The sequence below is a fragment of the Amblyraja radiata genome, chromosome 2 (assembly GCF_010909765.2).
Source record: "Amblyraja radiata isolate CabotCenter1 chromosome 2, sAmbRad1.1.pri, whole genome shotgun sequence".
Classification (NCBI taxonomy): domain Eukaryota; kingdom Metazoa; phylum Chordata; class Chondrichthyes; order Rajiformes; family Rajidae; genus Amblyraja; species Amblyraja radiata.
In genome coordinates, this window is record NC_045957.1 from 60262073 (window position 1) to 60283097 (window position 21025).

General features: G+C 42.6%; 1 protein-coding gene across 3 annotated transcripts in view; it reads left to right on the top strand.

The window, feature by feature from the left end:
• Positions 1–16973, top strand: part of cpvl (carboxypeptidase vitellogenic like) — a 106408-nt gene extending 89435 nt beyond the window's left edge. For 2 of the 3 annotated variants that reach the window (XM_033047413.1, XM_033047422.1), the window contains one exon: positions 15151–15343. In XM_033047413.1, coding sequence (XP_032903304.1) covers positions 15151–15252 — 102 coding nt within the window. In that variant the 3' untranslated portion in view covers positions 15253–15343. Of the gene's footprint in view, positions 1–15150 lie in introns of all 3 variants that reach the window. The other variant, XM_033047405.1, reaches the window with a different exon arrangement.
• Positions 16974–21025: the final 4052 nt, after the last annotated feature.

Below are 21025 nucleotides of genomic sequence, written 5' to 3' on the forward strand. Positions count from 1 at the left end.
TCAATTGACTTGGCCTCCACAGCCTTATGTGGCAAAGAATTCTACAGATTCACCACACTCTGACGAAAAAAAACCTCCTCATCTTCCGAAAGGAATGTCCTTTAATTCTGAGGCTATGACCTCTAGTCCTAGATTCTCCCACTAGTGGAAATATCCTCTCCACATCCACTCTGTCCAAGCCTTTCACTATTCGGTATGTCTCAATGAGGTCCCCCCCTCATCCATCTAAACTCCAGCACGTATAGGCCAGTGCTGTCTAACGCTCATCATGTGTTAACCACACTCAATCCTGGGATAATTCTTGTAAACCTCCTCTGGACCCTCTCCAGTGCCAGCAGGTGGTGAGCAGAAGGAGGAGAGGAGAAGATGAAAGGAACTGGGTGACAAGGGAAGGGACCTGGATAGGGAATTGAGGAAAGTGTAGGCACAAGTATTACACCTTCTGTGACTGCAGAGCAAATTGTCTGGGGAGGGTTAAGGGGTGGTGGGGGAGGGGTGAGCAGACCATGGAGCCAGCCCTCTCCAGCTTAATGGTATCTTTCCTATGGTAGGGTGACCAAAACAGAACACAATACTCTAAGGTAGACAAAAGTGCTGGAGAAACTCAGCGGGTGCTGCAGCATCTATGGAGCGAAGGAAATAGGCAACGTTTCGGGCCGAAACCCTTCTTCAGACTAATAAGTCAGTCTGAAGAAGGGTTTCAGCCCGAAACGTTGCCTATTTCCTTCGCTCCATAGATGCTGCCGCACCCACTGAGTTTCTCCAGCACGTTTGTCTACCTTCGATTTTCCAGCATCTGCAGTTCCTTCTTGAACACAATACTCCAAGTGTAGTATCACCAATATCTTGTACAACTGTAACATAACATTCCAACTTCTATGTTAATTTCCCTGACCAATGCCAAAAGCCTTCTTCATCACCCTATCTATCTCTGATGTCACTTCCAGGGAACTATTTACTTGCATCCCCTGGTTCCTCTGCTCTACAACACTCCTCAGGCCCCTACTGTTCACTGTGAACGTTCTGCCCTTGTTTTGCTTCCTAAAATTCAACACCTCAACACCCCAGTCAGTGAATAAACTGCAGGTTGAAATGGACAGATTTTTGGATTTAAGGGGAGTAGGAAAGTTAGATCAATTCTGATTATTGTGTAAAATGGAGCAGCCAATATGGCTTCCTCCTATTTTTCGTTATTTTTACACCAAAATATGTAATTTTGGCCTGTTAAGAAAAAATGTAATTGAGAATTTAAGTTATTGCATATTTTAGAAAGTAACACAAACTAAAAATCACTGATGCATTTACCATATGCCTCAAATTAACTACCCTCTTCTCCATAAGATATTCCAATAACGTATCGGATACAATAAGCACAAATCCTTTCAGAAAACAGGAACTTGACACTTTTCCTACTAAAACCCCAGAGCGTTTAGCAGAATGTTTGACATGTTTAGCCCTGACTTAATATACTTTAAATCTATTTAGTCTAAAAGAATTGCAAATTACAAATGGTGTTTTGAAAGGAACATTTCAACTGAATTTGATTATCTTCTTCCTTTGTGGTATATTAATATCAGAGCCTGTCAAATGTTAACATTCCAACCAACTCTTATCTATAATGGCTGTTCGATTGTCTGAAATAATTTGACAATGGCTGTAAATGAATTGAATGTAAAAAAAACATCTAAAGCTATCCTTTCCATTGCTTTAAAGTAGAGCTATTGCTCAAACTAGTGGTATGCTTCGGGGCTAAATGGTGTAATTCTGGCCCTAATTCTCCATGTGAACTTTCAGTCCAGCCATGGAGGTGGAAATCTCTCATGGTGTAAAGAAGTCCTTCGCTTGCCAGTAAGAAAAATGAAATCTGAAGGGTTTGAGGTGCTCTATGCCTCTCCAAAATAAGATTGGACAGCGCTGCTGGAAATCCAAGGACAAATTCCTAGCCCATCCTTTTAATCTATTCTAGAAGTGACAGTAAAGTGGATAAACTAACAGGACTCATATAATCTACAGAGCCAGATTGCTCAGAGTTGAGATACAATTTTTACAGGGTATTTTGTAAGTTTCAGAATCACGTGGCAGTCACTCATCAATATATTGTTCATTGATACTCAGCTTGAGTTTCATCAGGATCACCTATCTCTTGATCGCATTACAGGGTGGTTAAAATTGGATGAAAGAGCTGAGTTTCAGAGATGACAGGGGTCACTTGATATCAAGGCAACACATGATTTGGTATTGCTAAAAGGAACTCTTATAGAACTGAAGTTAATGGGATTTGGGGAGATAATTCTCTGTCGGTTGAAGTATTATTGGGCAAGAAAGAAAATAGTTGTGGTTGTTGGAAGCCAATCATTCTACACTCCGTATACAAGTTCAGACATCAATGCTGTAGAAGTTCCATCAGGCAGTGGTCACACTCGGCCATCTTTTGTTTCATTAATACAATTCCATCCATCATATCAACAGAAATGTTCATGCTCACTGATGACTACAATGTTCCATTCCATCCAGAACTTTCCAGATAGTGAAGGCTGAGGATGATAAGCGGCAAGTTAAACTCTCAGCACCTGTGCCAGCCCATTGATGAGGTTTGAGGAGTTACCCACCTCCAGTTTAAATTCCATTTGGAATATTTTGGAGGATCAAGAAACCAAGAACCATTGACTCGATGATTCTCTGACCTGAAAATGTAATTGTTATTCTTCTCCATTAATTATTGTATGTATAATGCTAGAATATTATAGGAAGGTTGGTATGGAATGGATGTGGTCAACACTTGTGGGTGAGAATTCCCTCGTGAGAAAGTTGCAAATTTGCAGAGATCAGCCACCTGATCCAGAAATAGTTCAGTAGCATTTGTCGAGAAATTTGGAATGGTGGAGGGGAGTTCTGATATAATATATAAAATGAATGCAGGGCCGGCCTTAGGAGGTGCGGGGCCCAATTGGGAACAATTATGGTGAGCCCCAGGTTCCCAGCCAAGGTCTGTAGAATCATAGAAATACAAATAAAATCTATTATAGATTTATATCTCTATGGTAGAATGGAAAGTAATCAAAGTGTGCGCTTAAAAAGTGCCTGCGAGTTAATGGACCAAATAGGTCTAAGCTACATTTAATATAAAATTTCATACATGTAAGCCTACAAGTAACCAACAAAATGTGTAGATCTCCTCTGAAAAGTACATAGTTACAATACCACTTGTTTTAGTGACTGTGAAATGAAAAAAAAGTTATTTAATTAACTAGATCCTGGCAAACCAATAACTATTGGCGAAAAACTAGTCCAGGCATTAAATTTTGGGTTTCAGCCCCCTCCTACCCTTTGGGCTTCTGCCCCATCCTAACTTAGTTTTGTGTGTGAGTGTGTGTGTTGTCTGTGCGTGATGTGTGTGTGTGTGGGAGGTAAGGAGAGAAGGGAGGGAGGGAGATAAGGAGAGTAGCGAAAAGAGAGAGAGGAAGGAGAGAAGGGCGGGAGGGAAGGAGAGAAGGAAAAAGAGAGAGAAAGGAGGGAGGGAGGGAAGAAGGAAGGGAAGGAGAGAAGAGAGGGAGAGGGCCGGCGGCAGGAGCAGATGCCAGGGTCCGGCGAACGCATGTGAGCTGAGGCCGAGGTTTGTAAACATTGCTCCAAACCTCAGCCCGGCCCTCCCTGTATTGTTCACCGCGTCTCACTGGGGAGAAAGAGGGGTGGAGCTGGGGCTGTGTGCGTGAAGCACGGCGACTGGAGGGGCGGGAGCGCTGCCCCGGGACTGTGAGGGAACGGCCCACCTCCCCCTCTCCCCCTCTCCCACTTCTCCATTTCCCCTCACACCCCCCTCCCCATCTACCCTTTTCTTCCCCCTCCACCCCTCTCTCCCCCCCTCCACCCGGGGTAGATCTACACGAGCCGAGAGTAGATTACTCCACAGGGCTCTCACAACTTTTTTTCCCTGTTGCCAGCCAGGCAACTTAGGCAGCTTTTTAGGTCGCCAAATGACAGTTTAGGTAGTCAATTTAAGACTGCTTGCATGATGCATGCGATAATGTGGTCGAACGAAGTGTGTAGTTACCAGTCGGAATTATGCTCAATGAAGCATTCACATATTATTTCTTCTTCAATTAAAGTCATAAACTAAACATATTCACCAATCAAGACATGATATATACCACAATGACATGCAGCAATATTACAATACAGTATCTCAACTCTTTTTACACGTTGCAATTAATGCGATTTCTAATATTTCTTTCCACTTCCCAACAAAAATGTGGTTGGATTATTCAGCGTATGATCAACCTGTGTCAATAAATCCTGGACCATGGTAACATATATGCTTAACCATGCACACTACAGATTGATGCAAGCATGTTTTCTGTGAAGGACCGAAAGTTATCATGACATTTCCATAGCATGGGTCGTTATTGCTATTGCTACAGAAACACTCTCGCTTCCCACATAATTTATCCTCAACAAAATATACAGGTTGCAAGGAAATTTCCAAAGGCATTTTATGATAATAGCTGTTAAAACCGACTATACCTATCTGTGTGCTTAAGCAAAGCAAGAATTTCATTGTCCTATACCGGGACACATGACAATAAACTCACTTGAACTTGAACTTGACAGGTTAAACATTACACTAACTGACAAGAAATGGCCAAAGGACATAACTGCAGCAAATGTTATCCAGAATAGAACACTTTGTCTACTCTAACTGCAGCAAATGTTCTTTTGGTTATATGCTTAAAGGTGTCAAAACGCCACATTACCGGACATTCAGAATAAATGTATGTGTTGTGAACAGCAATGAATATACCCAGTTTGTATGCATCAGATTTTAAAAAAATTATTGTTAAACGCTGTTTCCATCATTCCCACTTCAGAATTAGTGTTAAAATTTCAACTGAAATATCTCCTGACCAAATTTGTGATGTATATGACCGACTAGAAGTAAAACCTGGATAAATCCAACGTATAGTTGTGAATGTTGCTCATTAAATAACAGTACTGATACTACATATTAAGAGCATTGATTTGCTGTTAAAATGAATTCTGTAATAACGTGTCAACGGTGTCAGTGACAATCGAACACTGTGTTTTTAATGTTTCACGACTTCACAATTTAATTAATCCATCTTCATGGATTAAAACAAATAATAACATTGAGATTTAAAACACATTTGATTGCATTCCGTTATCAAACATAGTCAATTTTCGCTCTGAAGACATTTCCAGCACAGTAGGGTGTTTGAGGGGAGGGGGGGTGTGTGAATCAGTGCGGGATGGATAGATGGCGGGGGGGGGGGGGGGGGGGGTGAGAAGGCAAGGTGCGGGATGGATGGATTGAGGCAGGGGAATTAGTGCGTGTTGGTTGGAATAGGTAAAATTGTGAGGGGAGAGCGCGGGGGATGTCAGTGGGGTTGAATGGGGCGGATCAGTACGGGAATGACGGGGGGCATCAGTACAGGATGAATGGGTGGATCACTACATGATGAATGGGGGATCAATACAGGATGAATGGGGGGTGTCAGTACAGTGTGGATCGGAGGGTCTGTGCAGGATGAATGGGGGGCTCACTACAGGGTGGATGGGAGATCACTACAGGATGAAAAGGGGTATTGTTACAGGATGGATGGGGGGTCAGTGCAGGATGAATGGGGGGGGTCAGTGCAGTGTGGATCGGAGAGTTGTGCAGGATGAATGGGGGGTTCGCTCCAGGATGAATGGGCCGATCAGTAAAAGATGAATGAGGGAATCAGTACAGGATGGATCGGGGGGATCAGTGCAGGATGAATGAGGGGATCAGTATAGGATGAATGAGGGGATTGGTGCAGGATGAATGAGTGGATCAGTACAGGATGAATGGGGGCGGCGGCAGTGCAGAGTGGATGGGAAAGGGGTGAGTGCAGGGTGAATTGGGTGACCAGTGTAGGATGGATGGGGGGTGGGGGGGTGGCAGGAGAATCAATGCGAGGTGGATAGGGAGATCAGTGCAGGATGAATAGATGGGGGGGGGGGGGTAGATGGGGAGGGGAGCACAGGGGATGTCAGTGAGGACTGAATAGAGGCGGGAATGGGGATCAGTGGAGAGGAGGGGTCCCAGGATAAGGGCGGCATACGAGAGAGAGAGAGAGAGGGGGAGGGAGGAAGGAAGGAAGGTCAGCGCTCATCGGACAGGGACGGTATCATCACCCCGCTCCCTTGGCCGTCCCTGTCCACCGCCAAGTGCCGCTACTTTATGAAGAGGGAACAAGGGTGAGAAACAGAAGTGGGAACAGATTAATTTTACAGTCAGGAAATTAGTAAATATGGATTTCCCTTGGTTTCTGCTCCTATACCAACACACCCGCCTTATTTATTTTGTTTTTTTTCCCATTGGACCCAAATTAATCTATTTGCTTTGAAGAAGCCACTGAACTAAAATAAATTATTTTAATTGCAAGTTTTCTGGAAGTATTTTGTTTTATTGAAGGATTTAATTAAGGGCAATTATAATTCATGATAGTTGAGAATTGCCTCTGCTCAAGGCTACAGGGCATGGTGTCAGATGCATTCAGTAGAATTGAACAGGAAGATAGAAACATAGAAACATAGTAAATAGGTGCATGAGTAGGCCATTCAGCCCTTCGAGCCTGCACCGCCATTCAATATGATCATGGCTGATCATCCAACTCAGTATCCCGTACCTGCCTTCTCTCCATACCCCCTGATCCCTTTAGCCACAAGGGCCACATCTAACTCCCTCTTAAATATAGCCAATGAACTGGCCTCAACTACCTTCTGTGGCAGAGAATTCCAGAGATTCACCATTCTCTGTGTGAAAAATGTTTTCCTCATCTCGGTCCTAAAAGATTTCCCCCTTATCCTTAAACTGTGTCCCCTTGTTCTGGACTTCCCCAACATCGGGAACAATCTTCCTGCATCTAGCCTGTCCAACCCCTTAAGAATGTTGTAAGTTTCTATAAGATCCTCCCTCAATCTTCTAAATTCTAGCGAGTACAAACCGAGTCTATCCAGTCTTTCTTCATATGAAAGTCCTGACATCCCAGGAATCAGTCTGGTGAACCTTCTCTGTACTCCCTATATGGCAAGAATGTCCTTCCTCAGATTAGGAGACCAAAACTGTACGCAATACTCCAGGTGTGGTCTCACCAAGACCCTGTACAACTGTAGTAGAACCTCCCTGCTCCTATACTCAAATCCTTTTGCTATGAATGCTAACATACCATTCGCTTTCTTCACTGCCTGCTGCACCTGCATGCCTACTTTTAATGACTGGTGTACCATGACACCCAGGTCTCGTTGCATCTCCCCCTTCCCTAATCGGCCACCATTCAGATAATATTTGACAAATATTATGTGCTACGATTTCTTTTAAATAACTCAATGTATGAGTTATGAGTAACCTTAGGTTTTGTCTTTTAGTATGGTAGCTTTTTTTGTTTGACCTCTAATGGGTGGAATGTGCATGTTCTCCCTGTCATTGCACACGATTCCTCTGGGTGCCCCAGTTTGTTTCCTCTTTGTGAAGATGTACAATTTGGCAGGTTAGTTGGCCATTGTAAATTGCCCCTAGTATGGGTGAGTGGTAGAATCCGTGGGGGGAGTTTGTGGGCAGGGAAAGACTTTATTTCATTTTGGTTTGCACTTTTTAATTTATTTACCCAGATGTTCATGGCCTTTGGAAGGAATGGACCTAAGAATTTAATGTCTGTCCCATTCTAATGTCTTTTTATTGAATTCAAAATGTTGTTCAAATGTATATGAGAACAATATAGAATTTTGTCAAATTTTCCATTCAATACATTTCAAGTAAACAGTGAAGTCAGGTATTAAAGAGCTTGCAAACACCTACCAGATAATATGTTGCATAGGTAACCATTGGGTAAAGTTATCCTACATGATCCAATTGCATTAAATAGAGGGAAGAATAGGAAGGAGAGGAGAATATTCTTTATGAAAGCATAACAAAGAAGTTGGCTGATTAAATGATTCATTTTTATTTTCCTTCAGATGAGAATGAGTGCCAATGAAAGGGATGCAGCTGCTAGATATTGTGGTACATTAAACCCGCTGAAATCTTGTTATTGTCTTGGTTTGTTGTTGTTTGTCCACTTGAATAGAACTCCATAATCTTGTGTGAAATGAAGGAAATGGTTTGATGAATGAGTAGTTTACTCTTGAGTGGAGTTTTCCTTGGGGTCACCAGATGTACATTCTGCATGTAAATAGAATCCTGTTAGGAAAATATTCACATATAAACACAGAATGGATCTCTCCTCCACTGAAGCAGTCAGTCCTTTAACTTCTACATGCTGCTCAAATGAAGAAATTGAGGGAAGGAAAGATTTCCTGCAAGTTTGTAGTCCAACCTCATTTGTTTCTTCTTGGTTCATTTCTTTTTAAAAAGGAGGAATTTTTAGTTGTAATCTGTGCTATATTTCATATTCAAAAAATGAATGTCAGATATGCTCAGCAGATTATGCAGGATCTTTGAAGAGAGAAACTGAGTTAATGATTCAGTTAGTTCTGATGTCAGGTCATTAACCTGAAACATTAACTCTTTCCCTCACCTTAAATCCTGCCTTGACCTGTTGCACTTTTTCATCAATCTCTGATTTTAATTTGAGGTTTACAACGCTGTGTTATTTTTACATTTTGATTACTACTTCATTTATCATTGGCTCTGAAATGTCAGCTTTGCATCAATATTTAAAGGATATTCAAGGATGTTGAAATAAGAATGTTCTTTTTCAAAGGTTAGTTTACAAACTAAGGATCAAAGTAGGTAAGTGGATTGTGGTAGACACAAAGCTGGAATAACTCAGCGGGGCAGGCAGCATCTCTGCAGAGAAGGAATAGGTGATGTTTCGGGTCGAGACCCTTTGTCAGATGCATGATTAGCCAAGTTCATTCAATCCAGTGCATCAACTTGTTGCTGCTCATTCTAGTGATGTCCATGTTGCCAATGCCAGCAGCTAAATGCTTTGGCTTGTTCCCACAGCAAGAGGCCCAGCAGTTGTTAAAACCCCCTGTACTCTTTAAATCTCACTCTTTAAATGGTGCGGTTGGTGGTGATGACTGCAGGTGCAGCAAATCATGCCACCCATTCTGGAAATAAACTGACCATGTGAGAAAGCAGGCTTGGCAGTTGTACAAGTGCTGCTTTGGAGGTCTTGGTGGAGGAGAAGAATGACAAAGGAGAAGACATTGTAAAGGAAATGTGTTCAGGTGTTTGGCAGAGGCTTCCGAAGTGATCTCTGACAGGAATAAAATGCTGAAGACCTAAATGCAATGCGGCACGAAGTTCAGTGACTTTGTGCACAGTCAAGTTTAGTGGAATGTCATATCTCACTACGTGTAACAGTGGAATCAGTTCATCATTGCCTCTTTACTCACCCAGCAACAATTTCTGTCACTCGATACTTATACCTAGCGTACACATGATACACTACATTCTTGAACACTAGCAACTGCTACAAGGTAGCCAGCAGCATTTCACAACCTGCACTTCCAGCTATTCCGCTATGACAATCACATCCAGTAAACAAATTGGCCCATATTCTGATCCAGAAGATTGAGATGCATGGGGTCCATAATGACTTGGTAGTTAGGATTCAGAGTTAGCTTACCCATGGAAGGCAGATATGGTTAGAGATCTGTGACCAGTGGAGTTCCACAGGGACCTGTGCTGGAACCTCTGTTCAGCTTAACTTAGAGATACAGTACAGAAATAGGCCTTTCGGCCCACCGAGTCTGCACTGACCAGCGATCCCCGCACACCAACACTATCTGACACACACTAGGGATAATTTACTTTTATACCAAGCCAATTAACCTACAAACGTACATCTTTGTAGTGTGGGAGGAAACCTAAGATCTTGGCGAAAATTCATGCGGTCATGAGGAGAACATACAAACTCCATACAGAAGGCATCCGTAGTCATGATCGAACTCGGTTCTTATGCTCTGTAAGTCAAACTATACAAAGGATATGGGCCATTTAAAGATATGGGTGAAGAAATAGCAGATGGAGTTTAATCTGAACAAGTGTGAGGAGTTGCACTTTGGGAGGTCAAATGTAAGGGGAAAGAATGCAGTTAATGGCAAAATGCTTAACAGCATTGATATGCAGAGGGATCTTGGGACCCAAGTTCATGACTCCCTGAAAGTGGAACACAAGTGGATAGAGTGATAAAGAAAGCATAAAGTATTGTTGCCTTCATTGGTCTGGATATCTGTCTATACTATTACTAAAACTCTCATCTTGGCCACTTCTGTTCTGCGTTGTAATTAAATTTGCGCAAAAACGATCCCCCATAGCACTACGATTTTTCACCACCTTACTCACGATTCTCCTCTGCTGCAAGTCAAATATGTTTTGTTCCGATCGGTGAAATTGAACTAAAGTTATGAAGGTTTAAAAATCGTAAAAATCTCCCCTTCCGGAACCTGCTGCCAATTATGCAGTGAAGAGAATAAAAAGCTGAAGGGGCGCAGTGCGTTTAGCAGCTCGCGGGGAGTCAGTGGCTCGCGGGCTGCTTCTCCGGCGACCAGTCGGAAGCTGCTGTGTTGAACCGGAAGCCTCTGGGTGAAGCCCGGGTGGGACTGGGATCTGCTGTGTGAGGCCGAAAGCTGAAGGTGCGGGTGAGCAGACACACCCCCTCCCACAAACCCCCCCCCCCCCTCTCCATCTACACCCCCCTCTCCCCCACACCCCCATCCCCCTTCCCTACATCCCCCTCCCCCTCCCCTACATCCCACCCTCCCCCACACCCCCCTCCCCCTCCCCCTCCCCCACACACACCCACACCGCTCTCTGTGTGACTACACTTAGTCTAGTATCAGGATAGAGTCATGTTGCAGCTTAATAAAACTTTAGTTAGGCCTCATTTGGAGCACTGCGTACAGTTTTGGTTGCTTCATTACGGGAAGAAGGCTGCCTGGATTAATGGGTATTAGCTATAAGGAAATCTTGATTGATTTTTTTTCTGTCTGAAGAATCGGAGGATTGCATAGACATTCTGAACATTTCCAGGGGCTGAAATACAAACACTGGAAGGCACAGCTTCAGGTTTAGAAGGGGAAAGATTAAAGATGAACAGGGCAAGTTTAGTTTACACAGGATGGTGGATGCCTGGAACATGCTTTGGATTCAGATATGACAGTGGCATTAAAGAGGCTGTTAGACAGGCACATGGATGAGAAGGGAATGGAGAGATATGTAGTGGCCTGTTCCTGAGCTGTACTATTCTGTGTTCTATGTATTCTGTGTCGTGCATAAACGGAGGTAGCAGAAGCTGGCAAAGGTCATGCATGACTGCACCACATTACCCCAATGCAATAAAGTATGTTGCCCCATCATCAGAACTGTCATTATAGAGTCCTTGACCAGCAGAGAACAGAAACTATCGAAGATTAGTCTAAGCCTAAACCTAGCTCACTTCCCTCTCATCCCACAACCTTTTGCATCACAAGCCGCTGATGGCTTAAATGTACATTGTCTGCTTTCCCTCATGCCTCTGACACCCTGACCACTATAAATGCAACCAGCAACTTGGCCCAGTGGTGATTGTGCAGACAGAAGAGAGTATTTTTTATTGTAATCCATTTAGAGGATGTCAACATCACTAGCCATATAAGCATTTACAGCCTATTCCAAACAACCCCCTGAGAAGGCAGGTAAAAGTCAAACACATTAGTGGCTCCAACATTGCACATAGGTGACCAGGCAAAGGTTAAAAAAAAACTGCTCGAGGAACTCAGCAGGTCAGGTACCACCTGTGGAGGGAAATGGACAGGTCCTATTTCGGATCAGGACCCCTTTCAGACTGATGCAGTAGAGGTGAGATGAGTGATAGAATGAGGTGAGGGGAGGGATGAGGCAAGAACTGGCAAGTGATAAGTGGATCCAGGAGAGGAGGGGGTGACTGGAAGGTGAGTCAGATGGGGGAAGAAAGGGTGGAGATAGTGAAAAGCCAAAAGGTTGCAAATAGTGGAATGGTGACCAAACAAGGGTATCAGATTTCCTTCCCCATGTATACGTGGATCATATGGGTTTTTTTACATTAATTTGATAGTTTCATAGTTACAGTCCCCGAGTTCAGATTTTTTAAATGTCAGATTTACTTATTTACTTGAATTTAAATTCTTCATCTGTCATGATGGGATTTGAACTTTTATTCCAGAATCCATAGCACAGAGTTCTGGCTGGTAGTCTAGGGACGTAATCAGCCATCAGCTTAGAAATTCAGATATATGTTTTGTTTAAAGATTAGAGACAGGACCTGCGATCACTGGACTGCAGCCAGGTCAGGGAAACAACTTGAACAGATGCCAGTTCACCAAGATCTTGCACACGTTCACTGCAGGGGACTCGGCTGTAGATATTGAAGCAGAAGCATACAGGGGAGGGGGGGGTGGGGGGGGGCAGCCATTGGGAAATTCATGGCACATTGCCAGGCTTGTCAGAATGCCAGCGTGCACTGTCAGGGTGGTTGGAGGATTCCAGCACCAACATTATGCAGGGATTTGTGCAAATTCTGGAGCTCATGCAGGCAACGTGGGACATTTGTGAATCCAAATCTAATGTAGTGTCTGTTGGCCAATGTCTCAGCTTTAATTTCGAGCAGGAAGCTGCAGTTAAGGTTCAGAGTGAGGCTATGAGGTTTCAGAACAGTCCAAGAAACTGTCTTCCGGTAGAAATCTTGGATTCCTGAAACACTGATGTCCTATTTATTGGCCTCTTTGCCTTTTTTTTTTAACACTTTTTAATTTTTATTTATTTTGCTCCATAGGCTTAATTTCTTCTTTAGATTTGTAATTTTATCTTTACCTGGATAAAAACTCCCTATTTATTAATTTTAGATAAGAGTTAGTCTTTGACATCATGTTCAGCACAGACATTGTGGGCAGAAAGGCCTGTACTGTTCTGTTTTATGTCCTACGTAGTACCTAATGCACTAGGAGCATGTACATTGAAGAAAAAACTAATAATGTTCGTGTTTGTGTACGTTTAAACTATTTTATAGGGAAGGGATAGTGCAAATTCTAATTTGAACTGATATAATAACTGTCTGATTAATCAAATAAGTTTTCTAACAATCTGGCCAATCTTGCCTGTGCTCCTGTGAGACACTCAGAGAATAGAAATGGAGCACAAAGTCAGTGTGCATATTTTGTAAGATGGATGTTATTTCTTTTTTAAACAATTCAAATTTTAACAACTGTCAAGGGCACATAATGTCACCAACGATGCTATTATATCACAAAATCGCACATGGTTTCTATATTCTCCCGAAATAGTGCTGAAATGAGGATCAGTTACAATAAGAAGCAGTGCCCCTTATTATAAAATGTTCACTGGCAACGCACAGCAGCCAAACATTTCAGACTTCTTGTTCTGCCGGAGACAACTGTTCTTTGGAATCCAGATACATTCACTTTTAATCAAAACATTTATTTTCCATTCAAGAATTGCATGTACACTGTGTTTCCAGTTGATTTGTATAAATAAATTCCTCTGCAACGTTTCGCAATTTAAATTAATTAACAGAGGAAAATGTTCAATCATACATTGTTGTCAGCTGGTATATTCTTGCATTCATAAAACTAAATCAATTAAAATATATCTGATGGGCACAGAAGCTTTAATTCAAGCTGTTGCAGTTTCTGCATTTTAAAATGGATCCATGAAATTTGTCATTGAGACTAAACTCGCTGTCAGTGATACGTGACCTATGAGGCAAGTATTAAGTAGACACAAGGAACTGTTGATGCTCGTTTGCAAAAAAAAACGTACAAAGTCATTCGGTATTTTAAAAACTGAATTGACAGGTTCTTGAATACTAAGGGTGTCAAAGGATATTGGGAAAAGGCAGGAGAATGGGGTTGAAGGAAAGATAGATCAACCATAATTGAATGGTGGAGTAGGCTTGGTGGGCTAAATGGCGTAATTCTGTTCCTATGCTATAAACTTATGATAAACTCATTGGTACGCTAGCCTTCTGGAGATGTTGCCTCACACACTGTTACTTCAGCAATTTAAGTGTTTTTTGGTAAGTGTTAAATTACTTTTTGTGAATCTTCTGATATCTATTCCTCTACAATATTGCACTCCCAAGTAGGCCTGGTCCTTTACGGTGGGTCCTTGTACAGAAGTTGGAGTCTAAATTTGTGAAAGGACTGAAGAACCTTAATAACTGGCTCAGCAGAACCCCGCTTAGTAGGCTGTCAAATCCATCAAAGACTTTACAAGCACTGAATTTTTCTGAAATTTAATACAATTGAAAATTAATTAAATAAGAAACATAAGTTTTAAATTACATTTCTAACATAAACTAAAACACTGTTTTAAAGGATTAGAAGTATTTAAATCCAGGTTAATTATAAAATGTAAATTGCTTTGCTCCCTTGCAATTGTTCCTTCCATTGGAATGAATGGAGTCTCTCTTCCAATGCCAGGTAGATGGCCAACTATAATTTCTATGCTATGGGTGCAAGTTCACTCATTGCAGTGTGTTGGTAAATATACAATCACACAGTGCCCAGCACCTTTGGAACTCATAAATAAAATTAATGGCATTGCAATGCAAACCACCTTACTAAATTACTGGTTGAAACTTTTGAAGCCTTTTGCCTGATCTCCTATTGGAGTTAATAATGCAAGTGTTACAGGATATGGGGGATTGCATAAGTCCTTGAACGTCTACCAGATACTAGATCTCTTTAATTGATTTCAGTCTGCCATTTTCATCTGCTACTATTGGGAAATATTAAGCCCCTTCTTACCCCACAGATCAGAAGTGAACTGTATTGCAAAGTGGAGAGGGGAAAAGTCTCATGCTTATCTCTTTTGTTGCCTTTAGCAATCAAAGCTGAAATTGAGTAATGCTCTATGGCATGAAGAATTGTGAAATAAAATACACAGTGGTTATTCATGAGGAAAGAGTGAAGAATTATTTCATAAATGATTATGATATCTATTCCTCTACAAAACATCTTCCAACAAGATGACTGCAATGATTCTTGACAAGAGATAAACAGTACAATATGTAAAATTGTTGCTGGAAACTGCATAATATTCAGGAAGCGTTGATTTGCAATAACGGTAAATAGTTTATTGCTGCTATCATTGTAATAAGATGGATTTTATTATTTCTGTTCAAGGTAATTATTCGAGGTGGAGGACACATATTGCCATATGATCAACCTGAAAGAGCCTTTGACATGATTGATCGCTTCATCTCCAAAACAGGATTTTTCTTTTGATCTCTGTGGTGGAATGAATTCTGTGGGACAGCGGGTGGAAGGGATTGTATGTTAATGAGATAAAGAACAAAAACATTGTTGTGCAATGTAATGAAAGCTTTTTTAACCATTTGTCAAGGCATGGAAGATGTGAATGGAAAATTAATTGCTTTATTTTGTGGACATAGTCCCCCCATTTCAAGGCACCATAATGTTTGGGACACTGCAATGTCATGTAAATGAAAGTAGTCATGTTTAGTATTTTGTTGCATATCCTTTGCATGCAATGACTGCTTGAAGTCTGTGATTCATGGACATCACCAGTTGCTGGGTTTCTTGTCTGGTGATGCTCTGCCAGGCCTGTATTACAGCCATCTTTAGCTTATGCTTGTTTTGGGTACTAGTCCCCTTCAGTTTTCTCTTCAGCATATAAAAGACATACTCAGTTAGGTTCAGATTGGGTGATTGATTTGGCCACTCAAAAATTGACCATTTTGTAGCTTTGAAAAACTCCTTGGTTGCTTTAGAGGTATGTGTGGGATCTGGAGCAGATAGGATGCATCTATACACTTCAGAATTCATTATGCTACTACCATCAGCAGTTGTATCATCAATGAAGATAAGTGAGCTAGTACCTTCAGCAGCCATACATGCCCAGGCCATAACACTCCCACCACCGTGTTTCACAGATGAGGTGGTATGCTTAGGCTCTTGGGTAGTTTCATCTCACCTCCATACTTAGCTCTTGCCATCACTCTGATACAAGTTGATCGTCACCTCATCTGTCCACAAGACCCTTTCCCAGAACTGTGGTTGCTCTTTTAAGTACTTCTTGGCAAACTGTAACCCGGCCCTCCTATTTTTGCGGCTAACCAATGGTTTACATATTGCAGCGTAGCCTCTGTATTTCTGTTCTTGAAGTTTTCTGCGGACAGTGGTCATTGACAAATCCACACCCGACTCCTGAAGAGTGTTTCTGATCTGTCGGACAGGTGTTTAGTGATTTATCTTTATTATAGAGAAAATTCTTCTGTCATCAGCTGTGGAGGTCTTCTTTGGCCTGCCAGTCCCTTTGCAATTAGTAAGCTCACCAGTGCTCTCTTTCTTCTTAATGATGTTCCAAACAGTTGATTTTGGTAAGCCTAAGGTTTGGCTAATATCTCTAACAGTTTTACTCTTGTTTCTCAGTCTCATAATGGCTTCTTTGACTTTTATTGGCACAACGTTGGTCCTCATGTTGATAAACAGCAATAAAAGTTTCCAAAGGTGATGGAAAGACTGGAGGAAAGACTAGGTGCTGAGAGCTCTCTTATACCTGGATTAAGGAGGCATTTAAACACACCTGCACAATTACAAACACCTGTGAAGCCATGTGTCCCAAATATTATAGTGCCCTGAAATGGGGGGACTATGTATAAACACTGCTGTAATTTTTGCATGGTGAAACCAAAATGAATAAAAATGGCCTTTATTAAAATCTGTCAATGTGTACTTTAACCACATGTGATTTTTTACTATTACAAGTCTCAAATTGTGGAGTACAAAGACAAATAAATAAATGATGGGTCTTTGCCCCAAACATTATGGAGGACACTGTATAACCTGTAGTCACTTCCTATTCCCATGTGTCGAGTATGAACAACCTCTTGTGCCAGATGTGTTAAAAATGTCAATGAGTGTTTCCTCATTGGGAATAAAAATTAAGTTGACTTTGAGTAAACTAATTACAAATTCACAATGAAGTGGGGGTTTTTAAGTGTACAGAATAATGTTTTTTCCTTGGAGAGAGCTCCTCATTTAAAAGTCAGTCTCCTTAACCCTTGCGATGCCAAAACTGCTCAGTATTCTGGGATACAGTAAACCCATCAATCCTCTTGTTCCAGCAACCCACCTTCAACCCATCTCTCAAGATGGCAGCGCTGGCTTAACAGCTGCGGCCCACCTGCAGTCCGTCTGTCTTTTTTCTTTCTTTTTGCTCCTTGTCATGTTTTAGTTAATTTTGTTTTATTAAGTTGTGTATGTGTGTGGGTGGGGTGGGAGAAACATATTTTGGTCTCTTCCTTCGGGGGATGCGACTTTTTTTTCTGTCGTATTCCCCGTCCCCGTCTCCGTCTGCGCCGAGGCCTAATGGCGGAGCTGGCGGCCTCGGTGCTGTGGCGGCAACAGCGGCAGCGGAGACCCGACTCGGCCCCGGAGCTGTGGCGGCGGCAGCAGCGACAGCGGAGACCCGAATCGGCCTCAGAGCTGTGGCGGCAGCGGCAGCGGCAACGGAGACCCGACTCGGCCCCGGAACCGTGGCGGCGGCAGCGGAGACCCGACTCGGCCTCGGAGCTGTGGTGGCGGCAGCGAGTTTGAACCGTCGCCTCGGCGCAGAGGGAGAACAAAGAGGGAAGAGACAGAGACTTTAAGATTTTGCCTTCCACCACAGTGAGGAGGTGTTTGGTGAACTCACTGTGGTGGATGTTAAATTTGTGTTGATTGTGTGTTTTTGTCATTTTTTTATTATATGTATGACTGCAGGGAAACAAAATTTCGTTCAGACCGAAAGGTCTGAATGACAATAAATGAATCTAATCTAATCTAATCTAACCCATCTCTGTCTTCATGATCTTTACCTCCAATTTCAAATGTGATTCTCTTCCATGAAATTGAGACATGTGAGATTCAGGGACCAAACATCCTGCAAGAGAATCCTACCCATGTCTTAAACTCTGATATTTCTCTAACTTTTCTCTTCTTGCAGTCTCTGAAGTATATTTTTGTCCACCATCACGCAATTTAAAAAAGAAGTCTGCAATTGTGACCGTTCTGAAAAGAAATTCCCTCTGCTTCTGAATTACAATGCCATCTCCAAATTCTATTACACCTCCTTTCTGGCTCCATCTCCCACCTCACCCGGTTCCACGTACCAGACACTCACACTCCTTCCTCTCCCCTCTGTATACTGGCTATCTTCTCTCTACAATGCCACCTCTGAAGCAAGGTCACAATCTGAAATGTTGACTGTCCATTTGCTTCCACAGATGCTGCTGAGTTCCTGCAGCAGTTTTTTTTTGCTCCAGATTCCATCATCTTCAGTGTCTTGCATCCCCTAAACATGCTATTATCTCCCAAGTCCAGGTCCACTCTGCCTTGAACTCCATGCTTTAATTCATCCATCTGTACTGAAAGAGCTCTTGTGCAGTAGCACACAAAACCCAATCAGCACACAAAACCCAGTCTGCACAGTGGCATAGCAGTGCAGTTGCTGCCTTACAGCGGCAGAGACTTAGGCTCAATCATAACTACAGGTGCTGTCTGTACAGAGTTTGTACGTTCTCCCTGTGACTATGTGGGTTTTCTCCGGATGCTTCGGTTTCCTCTCACACTCCAAAGACGTGCAGATCAATAGGTTTCTGTAAATTGTCCCTAGTGTGTAGGATAGCACCAGTGGACGGGGTGATCGATGGTCGGCGCGGACTCTGGGCTGAAGGGCCTGTTTCTGCGCTGTATCTCAAAATTCTAAAGTAAAGTAAACCCTATGTGACGGTAACAAACATTATCCATCCATCCATCCCTAAACTGGAGCTGTGGCTGGATGACCACAGGAGAATGAAAGTGTCATAGATAGGATTTGTTATGAGGTGGCCACACTCAAGGTGCAGACAAAAAGTACATGGGTGACCACCAGGAAGGGTATAGGGATTAGACAGAGAGCGCAAGAATCTCCTGCGCCTGTCCAGTGAAAACACTTAAACCCTTTTCAATACTGTTGTAGGGGGATGACTCTGCAGGCAAAAGTAGCAGCAATCAGATCTGTGGCACCAGGTCTGGCACAAGAACAGCAGGGTAGGTTGATGTGAGATATGGACGATAGTGATGGGTGATGCTATAGTTAGGGAGACAGACAGGAGGTTATATGGATGTAAATAGGACTCCAGGATGGTGTGTTGTCTCCCTGCTGTGGGATGTCTCGGGGCAGCTCGAGAACATTTTCAAGGAGATAGTGGGCAGCCATAGATCATTGTGCACATCAATACAAATCACATAGGTTGGAAAAGGGACGAGGTCCTGTGGAGTAAATATAGGGAATTAGGAAAGAGATTTAAAAGCACAACGTTGGGATGGTAATCTCTGGGTTGCTCCCAGTGCCATGTGCTGGTGAGGACAGGAATGAAAGGATAGACCAGGTGAATGTGCGGTTGACGTGTTGGTGCAGTGGGGAGAGATTAAAATTGTTGGATCAGTGGGATCTCTTCTGGGACAAAGGTGTCCCAGAGCAAAAGGGGGACGGACAAGAGGTTGTGGGCAAATACTGTAATCAAAGAGAGCACCATTGGCAGCGAGGTCGGCAGGTGCACAATAAAGAGAGAGGAAAGTGATGGTATTTAAAACACATTACATTTTAATGCTGGAGGCTTACCAGGCAAGGCGGTTGAACTCACACCTTCGATTGGCTCGGGAGACTGGGATATTATAGCCATAACAGAAACTTGGCTATGTTTCTGTCTGGCAGCTCAGTATTATTGGCTACTGACGACTGGCAGCTCAGTATTATTGGATAAATATGCTACAAGCATGCAGGTAAGACAAGGTTGCCTTTTTGATCAGGGAGGACATAATTACAGGGTTTCGAGAGGATATTCTCATGGGATTGTCCAGTGAGGCTAAATGGGTAGAAATTAAAAATAGGAAGGGAATGATTGCACTGATAGGTAGAAACTGTGGTAGATGTTTATATTAACTTTTATATTTCCAGAGATGCTGCTGGACCTACTAAGTTACTCCAGCACTTTGTCTTTTTTACATTGATAGGACTGTTTTATAGTCCTCCCGCTAGACAGCATGAATTAGAGGATGTTCGGGAGATTGCAGATAGCTATGAAAATAATAATAGAGGGAGATTTCAGCTTGCCTTATATTGACTGGATCACCCATAGTGTACAGTGCTTGAACAGGGAGGAATTTGTTAAATGTGTCCAGGGCAGTGTCTTTAACCAATGTTACTCTACCTGTAATAGGGAAAAGTAGAGCAGGTGACTGAAGTGTCAGTGGGTGTACAGTTTGAGACCAGTGACCTTAATTCTTTTAGTTTTAAAGTAGTTGGGAAGAAGGATTGGACTGGCCCATAGTTAATGTCCGATATTGAGGGCAAGGCCAATTTTGGAGTCATTAACAGAAACTTGCAGAAGTCGAATGGGTGAATCTGTTTACGGGGAAGGATATATGAGGCGTCCATTCAAGAGTCTGATAACTGCAGGGAAGAAGCTTTAACTGAATCTGGTGGTACGTGCTTTCAAGCTTCTGTATCTTCTGTCCCATGAGAGAGGGGAGAAGAGAGAATGGCCAGAATATGAATGGTCCTTAGTAATGCTGGCTGCTATCCCAACAAAGCATAAAAGTGTCAAAGGACCAGAAAACATCTATTATAAGTCCCTAGATAGGCAGATGGGGCTTGTCAGCCTGGGAAGGCAGTCCATCTAGGAGAGGGAAAACTCTGATTTAAAACCTCCACTGCCTTGTGGCCATATCCAGTCATGGAAAAGGCTCCTGGGGTAAACCTCATGAAAATCCGAGTTGGAGCCCCTAAAGCAGTTTGTCGTTGTCTACAACAGCCTGTCCTCCATATGAGATCATCCAGGCTTGCATCTGACCACACATCACTTGCAAACTAGGATGCATCACCAATGGTCAGTCAGTAGATCTTGTGGTCAAGTAGGCTTGCAGTGCTTTGGCCTTCATTAATCAGGATATTGAGTATAGAAGTTGGGATGTTATGTTAGAACTGTACAAGGTGTTGGTGAAGCCACATTTG